Source organism: Carcharodon carcharias, chromosome 15 (assembly GCF_017639515.1).
Source record: "Carcharodon carcharias isolate sCarCar2 chromosome 15, sCarCar2.pri, whole genome shotgun sequence".
In the NCBI taxonomy this organism is placed as follows: Eukaryota; Metazoa; Chordata; class Chondrichthyes; order Lamniformes; family Lamnidae; genus Carcharodon; species Carcharodon carcharias.
In genome coordinates, this window is record NC_054481.1 from 64,572,496 (window position 1) to 64,585,383 (window position 12,888).

Below are 12,888 nucleotides of genomic sequence, written 5' to 3' on the forward strand. Positions count from 1 at the left end.
TTCAATTGGATGGATGTGGAGAAATGATCAGAACTTGAAGCTCTATAAGATCTCTTTTTGGTCTCCACTTTTCCAGGAGCAGACAGGCCATTTTTGAATTAAGAGTTTGGAAAAAAGAGGGGTGGTGGCGGGGGCAAATCAAAGTGTTGTTAAAGGAAAGCAAGTGAGTGATTGGCTGGTAAATATTTATTTTTCTTTCTTCTCTAAACCAAAACATTAGTTTAACATTAGCCAAAGAGCCAGGAAATTGAAGACTCCAATTGGGATATGTCAAAGTAAATAATTAATAGAGCATGAGCAAGCCTCAACTGAGGGCAAATTTCATCAGAGCGCAAAGAAATTTGTTAGGTGAGGGGAAGAGGTGCTACTCAACATATAAAAACCATAAACAAACAATGTTAAATTAGAACTGAGGGCTAAGTTACAGTAAAGACAAAGCATAAAATAAAATTTAATAACGTTATTCCCTAGATTAAAATCAGGTAGGCAACCCCTTGGGGAGGAGAAGGAATTTAGAGTGGGAGGGGAAGATCTGTTGTCGTTGTCCATAATCTACCTATGAAATTGATACTCTGGAAGTTCTGCTGGAGTATGAATAGCTATGGGTTAATTTAAAAAGCTGAACCAGAGGTAATAATCTCTGGATTATTACTTGTGCCACAAGCAAATTGGCATAGGGTCAATAAGATCATAGTTGAATGCATAGCTCAAGGATGAGTGTGGGAGAAATGGGTTTCAATTCATGGGGGACTGACATCATTACTTCGTAAAGAGGGAGCCGTTCTATTGGAATGGGTTTCATTTAACTGTGCTGGGACCAGTATCTGGCAAATTGAACAACTCGGGTTGTAGATAAGACTTTAAACTAAATACTTGGTGGAGGGAAGGTCAGGTGAGGAGAAATTTAGAAGGTTAAAAAGGCACAAGGCAATAGTGCAGGGTATTGATATAGTTAGTTAATGATAACCAGGATGCGAAAGGAAGGGACAGAGGCTGAAAACATAAGAATGCACCAGCAAATGGGGTAAAAGTAGGAAAAAATTGTAAAAAGACAGAATTAAAGGCTCTTTACCTGAATGCACACAACATTTATAAAAAAAGATAGATAAACTGATCTTACAAATAGAAATAAATGGGCATGGTTTGATAGCAATTACAGAGATGTAGTTGCAAGGTGACCACAGCTGGGAATGGAATATTCAGGGTACTTGACATTTCAGGATAGGTAAAAAGGAAAGAGAGAGAGATCAATTCAGCAGTGAGAAATGATCTTGGCTCAGAAGATCAAGATGTAGAATCAGTTTAGGTGGAGATAAGAATGGTGGTGGGGGGGAGGGGGGGAGAAGAGAGAGATATCACTGGTGGGAGTAGTCTATAGGCCCCCTTACTGGAGCTGTAGGCAGAGCATATATCAAATAACAGAGGCTTGTAAGAAAGGTACTACAATAATTGTAGATGACTTTAACTTTTGCATAAATTAAACAAATCAAACTGGAAAGGTAGCCTTCAGAATGGGTTCAGCAAGTGAAAATTTGGAAGAGTTTATTATAAAAATGTTTTATAAAGCCAACTGGAACTTATGCAGTGAGAAAGGATTAATAATGAGCACATAAAGGGTCCTCTAGGAAAAAGAGTGATCATAAGCTGAATGTGAAATCCATGTTAAGTGAGAGAAACTTAGTGTCTTAAAGGTAATTACAAAGGTATGAAGTTAAGTTTAAGTTGACAAAAGTGGGCTGGGAAATACGTTTAAAGGTAAGACGGTAGATTAGCTGTAGCAGACATTTAAGGAGATACTTTGTAATTCCCAGATATAGTCCACCGAGAAAGACAGACAATGATAAAGCATTCGTGGTTAACTAAGTATGGTATCAAATTGAAAGCAAATGCCTACAAATGTTACGAAGATTAGTGTTAGGCCAAGATTGGAAAATTTTAAGAAATCTAAAAGGATGATTAAAAATTAATAGATGGAGAAAATTGGTTATGTGCAAATAGCAAAAATTATAAAAAACAGTAAGAAATTCTAAAAGTGTGGAAAAAAATTGAAGTAAATGTTGGTTCCTTAAGAGGATAAGACTGAGAAATTAATGATGGGAAACAAGAACAGAGACTTTGAACAAGTATTTTGCATCCTTCTTTAGGGTAGAAGACACAAAAAGAATCCTAATAATAGAAAATCAAGGCCAAAAAAAAAGGCAATCATCACTGGAGAAAAAGTTCTTGGCAGACTAATGGGACATAAGGCTGACAAGTCCCCTGGACTTGATGGTCTGTATCCTCGGGTCTAAAAGGAAATGGCTGCATTGGTTGTGATCTTCCAAAATTCTCTAGATTCTGGAAAGGTCCCAGTGGTTTGGAAATGTAATGGCCTGTTCAAGAAAGGAGGGAGACAAAGCAGGAAGCTATAAGCCATGTAGCCCAATATCTATAAATTGGGAAAATGTTAAAGCCTATTATTAAGGAAGTAGTAGCAGGGCTTTTGGAAAATCATATTACAATCATAGAGTCAACATGGTTTTACCAAAGAGAAAGCCTGTTTGATAAATTTAACAGAGTTCTTTGATGATGTAACAAGCAGAATGGATAAAGGGGAATGAGTAGATAAAGTGCATTTGAATTCCCAAAAGGCATTCGATAGGGTGTTGCAGAAAAGGTCACTGAACAAGGCAAGAGCTCATGATTTTGGGGAGGGGAGTGGGGCTGGAATAAAATAGCACAGACAGACAGAGGATTGGTTAACTAACAGGGAAGAGTCAGCATAAATGGATCATTTTCAGGTTAGCAAATCATAACAGGGATCAGTGCTGGGGCCTCAACCATTTACAATCTCTAGAAAAAAAACATAAGATAGATGGGAAAGGAGGACAATGTTTCCAAATGGGTACAGAAATTATTAAATCTATATTTGTCTGTCTGATGGCTGTGGAGCCATGGTAATTTTGAACCTGTGGGGGCGAACTCTGGTTGACTGGGGATTATAACATTTAAAGTGCAGCATGTACCAAGCCTGGATACAGCAAATTCTAACCAGGAACAGGGCAGCATTCTGTTGGAAGTTAGTAGTAGGTCATACCAACCAGTTCAAGGAGCAGAGAGTAAGCAGCCTCTGGGGAGCAGATGAAGAGGAGGGTTGGTTTCATGCAGCTGAAGGGCTTTATGCTGCTGAGACTGAGTCTCAGAGGCACCCAGGGGCAGTCATCTCAGTGAAGCTGCCAGCTGGGACAAAGGAAAGCCGAGGTGTGGGGATTGGGTGGTGGGGGGGAGGGTGCTTTCCTGCTGGAGAGCTGGAATCGTGCCAGTAACTAGATGCTGGGGTGCAGTCTTATGAAAAGATTGAGCAATTGGAAGGCAAGCAGTCACTGGGGTGTCTGAGTTGCAATGGCTTTTGAGGGAAATCAGAAGCTAGATCTTTGAAAGACAGTAGCTAAAATCCTTCAGGAGGAAGGCAGAGTCAAGGAATTTTTGTGACTCACTGACATCTGGGTTGGTTACTGAGAAATTTGGGGGACCTCCCTTGGTTGTGTCTGCCATTTAACAGTCTGCAGTTTATGGAACTATTCATGTTTACCTCATTAATTCTGGATGTTAGAGTATAATACGGATAGGTTGGCTTTGCTGACTTTTGTATAGTAAAAATGTTTGTTTGTTTAAAACCTTAGAATCTTGTGGCTTTATTCTTTTAGTAAATACTTGGATTTCAAATTTTGTCTACTTTAATAAAATGGTTAACCGGATCATAAATTTTGGAATCTCGTCCGGGATTGTATCAAAGTTTGGGGGTCTGATCTGGGACCTAGTCTGGGATTGTAACATCAGGTTGAGTGAATGGGCAAAAATTTGGCAAAGGGAGTATAATTGGGAAAATGAGAGATTATTAGGAAGAATAGAAAAGCAAAATATTATTTAAAGAGAGAGAGATTACAAAGAAGTCTGAGTGTCATTGTATATGCAGCAATTAGGAAGGCAAATTGAATGTTGGTGATGGGAGCAGAAAAGTAGGGAAGTCTTGCTACAACTGTATAGGGTGTGAGATACCACACCTAGCGTACTGCATTTGTTTTAGTCTCCTGATTTAAGCAGGGATATACTTGCACTGGATTCAGTTCAGAGAAGGTCCATTAGGTTGATCTCTGGGATGAAGGGGTTGTCTTATGAGGAAAGGTTGAGCAGGTTAGGCCTATTCTCACAAAAGTTTAGAAAAATGAGAGGTGATCTTATTGAAACACAAGATTCTGACGGGCCTTGACAGGGTAGATACCAACAGAATTTTCCCCTCACAATGGAATCTAGAAACAGGGTCGTAGTTTTAGAATAAAGGGTCGTCCATTTAAGATATAAAAGGAAGAATTTCTTCTCACAAGAGGGCCTAAATCTTTGGAATTCTCTATCCAGAGAGTTGTGGAGACCAAGCCATTGAATATATTCAAGGTTGAGATAGACAGATTCTTGAATTATAGGGGAGTCAAGGGTATTGGTTGGAAAGAGGTGGGAAAGTGGAGTTGAGGCCCAAATCAAGTCAGCCAGGATCTTATTGAGTGGCAAAGCAGGCTTGAGGGGCTATTTGGCCTACTCCTAATTCTTTTGTTCTTAAGCAGAAGAGCCTCAGCTACTCAGTCCTCCAAGAGGATAACTTAGCCATGCAATCAGGTCATTTACACGAAGTTCAGGCACAGTAAACTGCAGATAGTAGGTAGAGCCCATCTCCCCTCCCCACACTCAACAGTACCATTAAGCACAAAACAAAGTAGTTAAAATTAACTTATGTTCAAGGAAATGAAACTGGCATTTAAATAAGTGTTATGTCATTAGTCCCAAGGGGAGAAATGCTATCTATGCTCATTGTGATTTGCATAAATATTGATTCCCTCAAGCAAAATTTTACATTTCCACTATTCACCCTGGGTCTGTTCTCTCCAACATTCTCTCTTCTCCACCCTTACCCCTCATTCCCCACCAAACAAAACCTTGGAAGGAACACAAGCACAACCTCAGGCTAACTATTCCTAGTTTGTCTTCCTCACCACCACCTTACCAGTTTTACCTCCAGAACAGAATAGGTGGAGATTAAGAACTTAGCAATATTGGGGAGAGGAAAGAAGAGGGGGAAAAACTGGCACAGTCCCTACTTACTGCACCACTCCCGCACCAGGAATGGTACCTGTTTAAAGGTGTCAAGATTAATATGAAAACTGCACTCCAAAGTTCTCAGTTAGAAATCCACAGAATAAGAACATTAGAAGAGAAACAACCATAACCCAATCCATTCAAAAAGAACATTTTTACCTAATGGTGATTCAAGTAATGACCCAGAACCCACTGTCCACAAGGGCGGTAGAGGTGGAAACAATGATTTCAAAAGGCAACTGGATGGACACTAATCTGCAGGGCTATGGGGATCAAGCAGGGAACTGGGGCTGACTGGATTGTTCCGCAGGGAGATGGCATAGAGTCAATGCGCTGAATGGCCTCCTTCTGTGCAGTAAATGACTAAGTAAAAAAAGCCATGGGGATAAAATGAAAGCCAGCAAAAGCAAATTATGATATATTAACTTGACTGAGCTCTTTATTGAAGTAATGGAAATGGTGGATGAAAATAATTGATGTACATATGGACTTTCAAATGACATTTGATAAAATACCACTTAATAGATTTGTTGACAAAGTTAAAGCCCATGGAATTAAAGGGACAAGGACAGCATGAATACAAAATTGGTCTCCTTTCTGTTCCTGAGTTAATCCATCACTGTTTATTTTCCCACACTGGACAGAAGTATATAGTGGTGTCTCATGGGGTCAGTATTAGAGATGCTTTTTAAAAATATATATATTGAATGACAGATCTGGAGTACACAGGGCACAATTTCAAAGATTGCAAATAACATGAAACTCAACTGGAGTAAGCAATGAGGAAGCTAGTAACAGGCCACAGCAGGATGTAAACAGACTTGGTGAAATGGACAGACACGTGACAGATTCAATTTAGAACAGGAGAAGGGGTGATATATTTTGGTAGGAAAAATAGAAAAGGCAATATAAACTAAATAGTACAATTCTGAAGGGGTGCACGTAAACAAATCTTCAAAGGTGGCAAGTCAAGTTCAGAAGGCTGTTAAAAACATACAAACACCCCAGTATAAATAAGGAAGTTATAAAATAAATGGTTAGGCCTGAGTTGGAGTAATACAGCAAATTGTGATGATCTGGAATGCACTGCCTGAAAGGGTGGAGGAAGCAAATTCAATGTGGCTTTCAAAACTTAAATAGCTTGTTCCATGATAATAGGACTTAGATTGAATCAACAATAGTACAGGAACTGTAAAGTGCAAATCTTACCCAATACTGCCTCTGCGGATTTCTCCGTCCATTTCTCTCTGGATGGAACCTCCAGTGCATAAGCGTAAACAGACCCAGCGTTTGTTCCCGCCCACATTGTTGGGCCATGGTGTGTGGCTAAAAGAGAATAAAAACATTACGCACAGAGATGAGGAACAGACCACTGCAGTGTGACGGCTGCCTGGGAGTGCCAATCTAATGTAGGAAAGAGCACAAGTGAATAAAGTCTGCCTTACATATCAAGCAAGAATAGATCAGCACCAATAAGTCACCTGCTGCCTATCTTGCTCAGGCCAAAATTTTAAAAAAAATTGCTACACAATTACCCTTAGTGAGGCTGGAATTATACACAAACCAGTGCCAAAGAAAGAATCAAATATGGAAATTCAGTGATAATGACACTGTTTTTAAAAAGCTGGTTAATTTAGTCACTGCATTTCGAATTCTTACAAATAAAAATTAAGAGCTTTCAGGTGATTTTTGGTATTTCCATATTTTCTAATTATCGCAAGACACTGCTTGTCCAGTTTCTCAAGATTGCATGCACTATATCTCAGGATAAGGCAGCCAAAAATATAGCAGCCGACTCCAAGCCTGCACTAATAGTGAGATTCGCCCACTCTGCAATGAGAAGTTGGCTGTGATGTGAGGGGGGTGCCAGGCTCCCCAAAACTGTGCAGTTGGGATCAGAGTACTGGGACACAAGCCTGCAGCTCAGCAAGTGTGATCGCATCCCTCAGTGTGAAGAAAGCACACGACAGGCTAACCATTGGATTATGTAGATTAAATAGAAGGCACTGGTGCTTCAACAGTTCTATTTGACCTGACAAAGACAGGATTAAGATGCTCTACAACAAAAACAGAATTACCTGGAAAAACTCAGCAGGTCTGGCAGCATCGGCGGAAAAGAGTTGACGTTTCGAGTCCTCATGACCCTTCAACAGAACTAGATGCTCTCCCTGCACCAACACCTCCAAAATTACATATCGAAAGCGGTACTCACCATCTCGTAGAAAGGTATCAGCAAAGTAAAGGCAGCGCACAACACCCGACAAAGAATCATCAGCAGACCGTGGCTCTATCCGTCTTTGTACTGGAGTCACCTCCACCTCACGTGGACCATCCTGCTCAGCAAGTTGGGCATTTGCTTCTTGGACCTATTGTGATGGAGATGATTAAAATCAAATCCATGTATGCCTTGTTTTGACCATGTCTCAATCTAGTAGAGGACTGACCAATAATTGCTTGAGTTGGGTCTAATGATGACACTGAGTTAAGACCACCGCCTGGATATAAAAGTCATATCCTGTTTAAGACCAGATGTAGACCAAGGTTCACATTACATTGCACCCCTGTAATCTGATCAAACTAAGAGGCAAGAATCAAATCTTGTGCTACGATTGATTAAATTATACTGCACAAGTTACATTTGAGAAGCATCACTTTTCCACCTGAGAGTGCAATATTGCTGTCTGTTGTAAAAGCATTGAATGAGTGAATACTCAAGTCAGGAAGTGAAACCCAGTTTTAAAGAATCTCTCAGTTACACTTTAAAATGGTCTTATTTCACCCCCCACCACCCCCCTCCTCCCAAAAATGACACCATCATAGGAAATGGTAAAAATGTGGAAACACTTTCCCATTCTGTCATGGAGCATCTTCACAGTCTGACAGCGGGAGCAAAGTTTAAATGTACTTTCGGCTGAAGTGGTAGACTGCATAGATGTATCAGTTTCTGCCTCCAGGAGCAGTACCTTGCTGGCAGGGCTGCTAGGAGACAGCCGCTTCTTCCCAGACACTCTGCTCTTTCGTATCCTTCGGAATGATTGACGTAATGACTTCTTCAGTGATTTCACACGGGAAAGCGGGCCCTCCATTGCCAGAGAGTCGTTTGGATGTAGTGTGCACCTGTCGATCAAATAAACATCATCAAATTGCTACATTATTGATCTGCAGAAGTGAAAATGTGACAAATCTAGGTGAAGGAAAGCAAGGTAGAAAAGTAGGAAGGAAATGCTTCAAGATTAAGAGGCAGAAGCATAATGATAAGATTCAACTTTTCTGCAGTAGGTGCGAAATGAGCAGGGAGGGTGTGGAGGTTGATCAGAACAGCAAACACAAGAGAGCTGTCTATAAAACATGTATCCCACAATACTTCTATCATATGTTCCAGCTAATAGGATGGACTGCAATGGTTCATTAAGTATGTTTCAATAGTTAACCTCAGTTTCAATGTCCATCTTTACTTACTCTAGGGTTCAGCTATATTTCCAACATCCACTGTCTGACATGGAAGGCCTCTTGAACATGTTATTGTAGGGTTGTTGGTCAGGTCCAATCCACCAGTCACCATCCTCAGGGAGGGAGGAAGGAAGAATGGCAGACAAGGAGAGTGATAAATAAATGCTCAAAGTATGATAAATGATTCCTCTGGGAACAACTTTCAAAAGGAATCCAAATAGGGTTGTGGGAAACCCAGGAACAAAATTAAGTTGCTCAAATAGTTCATCACTTCCTACTGATACAAAATTCTGAACAGTCCTTTTTGACAAGAATGCTTGAAGGAAGGCACCAAGTTATGGAGGTGACTAACTGGCATCAGCAGGCAGTTTTGTGCTTTTTCCTAGTTACAGACTCTGTGGCAAGGGGTAGGAGGACCGGAATAATCCCATTTACATGAAGACCCCCAGCACACACCTGGCTAATACTGGCTGCTGTCTGTAGTAATCAAAGACGCCAAAACCATGACTGGTGCCAAACGCCACAAGCTGCCATTCAGTGTGTAGAGTCACTGCTGTCACAGCAGCTGGTGGAATACACTGAACCAGGAAGCATGGCTGGAAACCAGGGACAAAGCTGACTAGGCCACTTTTTGGGGTCAACCGGTCATGGCCTTTCCATGTGAAACCCTCTCGATCCTGAAGGAGGTCAGCTGAAGAGAGGTTTATCTTTTGTTCAGACTTTTCATCATTAAATTCCATAACTAGAACCTGAGAATTAAAAAAAAACACAATAAAATCAACTTTGTTCAATTACATTTTTAAAGAAAAAACAATTTTTGTCTCAGTGAGGGATGTTAGTGCTTGGAAATTTCTACTACCCAGTTGCGATGACCAATGTCAGCATCAAGCTCTCGCTTCTGGTGCGCCATGGGTTAGACCTGGGAGAAGCTTCTTCTCCAGAAGAAGAATTCCTCAGTGCCAGCTCACCATTAACCACAAGGCAACAGGGTCAATATCCCCAAAACAATCAACCTGTGATCTCGAGCAGGATTATTATTAGGAGCCAGTTTATAAAGACAGTATATACTTTGGTCCCAGAGTCTAAGGAAATGATTGCCTGATATGAGGCAATCTTGCAGCCTGAGAGGAATCTTTTAATAGATCAGTCTGGGCTGGATTTGTATACCAATTTTAATAAATGAAAATTAGAATCAAAGTCTCCTCAATAATTATTTTACATCATTTCTCTTCTCACTACAAATCATCCACAGGTTAAGGCAGCAGCCAGTCCTCTATTTCAATTTTCCCAGCCATTAGGAGTACTGACTCTTCAATTTTTCATCCTTCTCAATGAGGTTATGTCGGGAGTCTTGGCCTTGAAGGGGTATCTTAACTGAGCAAGCTAAGGAGACTCAAACATCAGAAACAATGGGCCTGATTTTAACTCATTCAAAGCCCACCACTTGCACAAAGTTAAAATCGGATGCAGTGAGTCAATGCCATAGCCAGCTCACTTCCCAGTCAGTGTGGCTGCAACTTGGTAGTTTACAAAGCAAGGCAAAAAAGATAAATTTTGGTACCTGTCCTGCTGTGCCAGCAACCACCAGCTGGCTGCTGTATTTACACAGGGAAATCTTCTGGATTCCCAGCCTGGGATCATCACTATAGGGATCAAAGCAGCCAACCTGCAAGAGGGCAGATAGCACAACTGAAACAAACTAAAATAAATATTGAACCCTTCCCAGACACTTGGATCTGGGACATTGAAAAGTTACTCCCGTGTTCGATTATCCTTTTGAATCTTTCGTGCAAATCACAAACTTCCATTAAAAGCGGAGATTTCAGCATCGAATTTTGTATGCAGCAGCAGTATCAATTTCAGGCTGGCATTGGATTTGGTTACTGGGGTTGGGGGAGGTTGCAGAGGGGAGGGCAGATTTTTGTATAGCTACAGAAATAAAGTGCTCTTTGACAAATTGCCCAAATCATTCACTGCATTCTAGATCTGTGCTACACCAAAATTATCAGAGCCTTAACTGGTTTTTAAATCAAATTTATAGATATGATCCAAGGGATTAGCCAATTCTCCATGATCCTGCCCTCAGGCATCTTGCAAATCCAGATTTAGCCAGTTTCCCTGATGCATTATTAAATTATAAGAACACATTGAGCCTCTCTGCTGAATTTAACAAGTTTCACTAAGTTTTTACTCAATGTCTCACAATGGCACCTGCTGGGAGTGGATAACTCATCTCAAAGGGCCCATTGGAACAAGGTGCAATGTAGGAGGACATAAGGGTTTTCCTCTTTTTTATTCATTCATGGGATGTGGGCTTCACTGGCTGAGCCAGCATTTATTGCCCATCCCTAGTTGCCCTTGAGAAGCTGCTGGTGAGCTGCCTTCTTGAACTGCTGTGCTCCATGTGGTATAGGTAGACCTACAGTGCTGTTAGGAAAGGAGTTCCAGGGTTTTGACGCAGCGACAGTGAAGGAACGGCGATATGTTTCCAAGTCAGGATGGTGAGTGACATGGAGAGGTGGTGATGTTCCCATCTATCTGCTGCCCTTGTCCTTCTGGATGGTAGTGGTCGGGGGTTTGGAAGGAGCCTTGGTGAATTCCTGCAGTGCATTTTGTAGATGGTACACACTGCTGCTACTGTGCATCAGTGGTGGAGGGAGTGAATGTTTGTGGGTGTGATGCCAATCAAGCAGGCTGGTTTGTCCTGGACAGTGTCAAGCTTCTAGTGTTGTAGGAGCTGCACTCATCCAGGTAAGTGGGGAGTATTCCATCACATTCCTGACTTATGCGTTGTAGATGGTGGACAGGCTTTGGGGAATCAGGAGGTGTGTTACACGTTGCACGATTCCTAGTCTCTGGCCTGCTCTTGTAGCCAGTATTTATATGGCTAGTCCAGTTCAGTTTCTGGTCAATGGTGATCCATAGGATGTGATAGTGGAGGAATTCATCAATGGTAATACCAATGAACATCAAGGGGTGATGGTTGGATTCTCTCTTGTTGGAGAGGTCATTGCCTGACACTTAAGTGGCAAGTAACATTCGTGCCACATGTCAGCCCAAGCCTCAATATTGTCCAGGTCTTACTGCATTTGGACATGGGCTGCTTCAGTATCTGAGGAGTCTCAAATGGTGAACATCAGCAAACATCCCCACTTCTGACCTTATGATGGAAGGAAGGTCATTGATGAAGCAGCTGAAGATGGTTGGGCTGAAGACCTCCTGCAGTGATGTCCTGTGGCTGAGATGACTGCCCTCCAACAACCACAACCATCTTCCTTTGTGCTAGGTATGACTCCAACCAGCGGAGAGTTTTCCCTCGATTTCCAATAACTCCAGTTTTGCTAGGTCTCATTGATGCCACACTCCGTCAAATGCAGCTTTGGTGTCAAGGGCAGTCACTCTCACCTCCGCTCTTTTGTCCATGTTTGAGTAATGACATCAGGAGCTGAGTGGCCCTCACGGGACCCAAACTAGGCATCAGTGAGCAGGTTATTGCTAAGCAAGTGTCACTTGTGAGGATACTTTAATATACCGCCCAGTCTAATCCCCTTTTTTGATCACTCCAATAACTTTTATTATCCTACCAGTTTAATTCTACCTCTCCCCCTCACTCCCCAAACTCCACTGCTCCCTGTTCTGTTTCCTTCCCACCTGACATTTATCAAAACACAAGAGGGCGCCTGTTCACAATACTGGTCACTAGGGGATGCACCATCATGTCCTGAGAGGACACTGCTCATCCATGTCTCCTCCCTTCTGTACTGTGGTAGGAATATTGCACAACAAGAGAATTTAATTTGCCTCCTAACAGCCTCCACTGCAATTAACTGACACTTCCCAGAGCACTAGACAGCCACTTACTGTTGAACCAGAGAATGTTACCTTGCGGAATGGGGGCCACTCCTCTTCCCCGGACTGTGGAAAACCCTCATTGTGGTCTGCCTCCGTTTGGAAAATATTTGCCGTGGTCAGTTTGTAAAGAGGTTTCAGCGACACACCGGATGCATCCCAGAACCGCACTGTCCCATCCTCATGCCTGACAGCAAAAGGACCAATGAGTGAATTGTGCCCTCATTTGATGGCTGCACTGGCTGTTCATCCAAGGTAAAGATCAGATTTACCATAAGAAATTGGCAATTACTTCTTTCTACCCTCGTGTCTCACCACACCAGGTCAGACCAATACAGGAAATTCAGAAGGGCACAGGTTCACAATTCCCAGGCATCAGATTTAGAACAAATTTAAAACAATTTTGCTCCTTTCCCAATTAGGAGTGGCTGAGAATAGCTCATGGCCAGATCATAGCACTGA

At 41.8% G+C, this 12,888-nt stretch overlaps 1 protein-coding gene across 2 annotated transcripts in view; it reads right to left on the reverse strand.

The window, feature by feature from the left end:
• The window catches only part of llgl1 (LLGL scribble cell polarity complex component 1), a 161,706-nt gene that overhangs the window by 14,250 nt on the left and 134,568 nt on the right, over positions 1-12,888 (reverse strand). For both annotated transcript variants that reach the window (XM_041206676.1, XM_041206675.1), the window contains exons 12-17: positions 12,460-12,613; positions 10,139-10,243; positions 9,034-9,326; positions 8,091-8,244; positions 7,340-7,493; positions 6,337-6,453 (exon numbers count right to left, since the gene is read on the reverse strand). In XM_041206676.1, the coding sequence (XP_041062610.1) occupies positions 6,337-6,453; positions 7,340-7,493; positions 8,091-8,244; positions 9,034-9,326; positions 10,139-10,243; positions 12,460-12,613 (977 nt within the window). The remainder of the gene's footprint in view (positions 1-6,336; positions 6,454-7,339; positions 7,494-8,090; positions 8,245-9,033; positions 9,327-10,138; positions 10,244-12,459; positions 12,614-12,888) is intronic.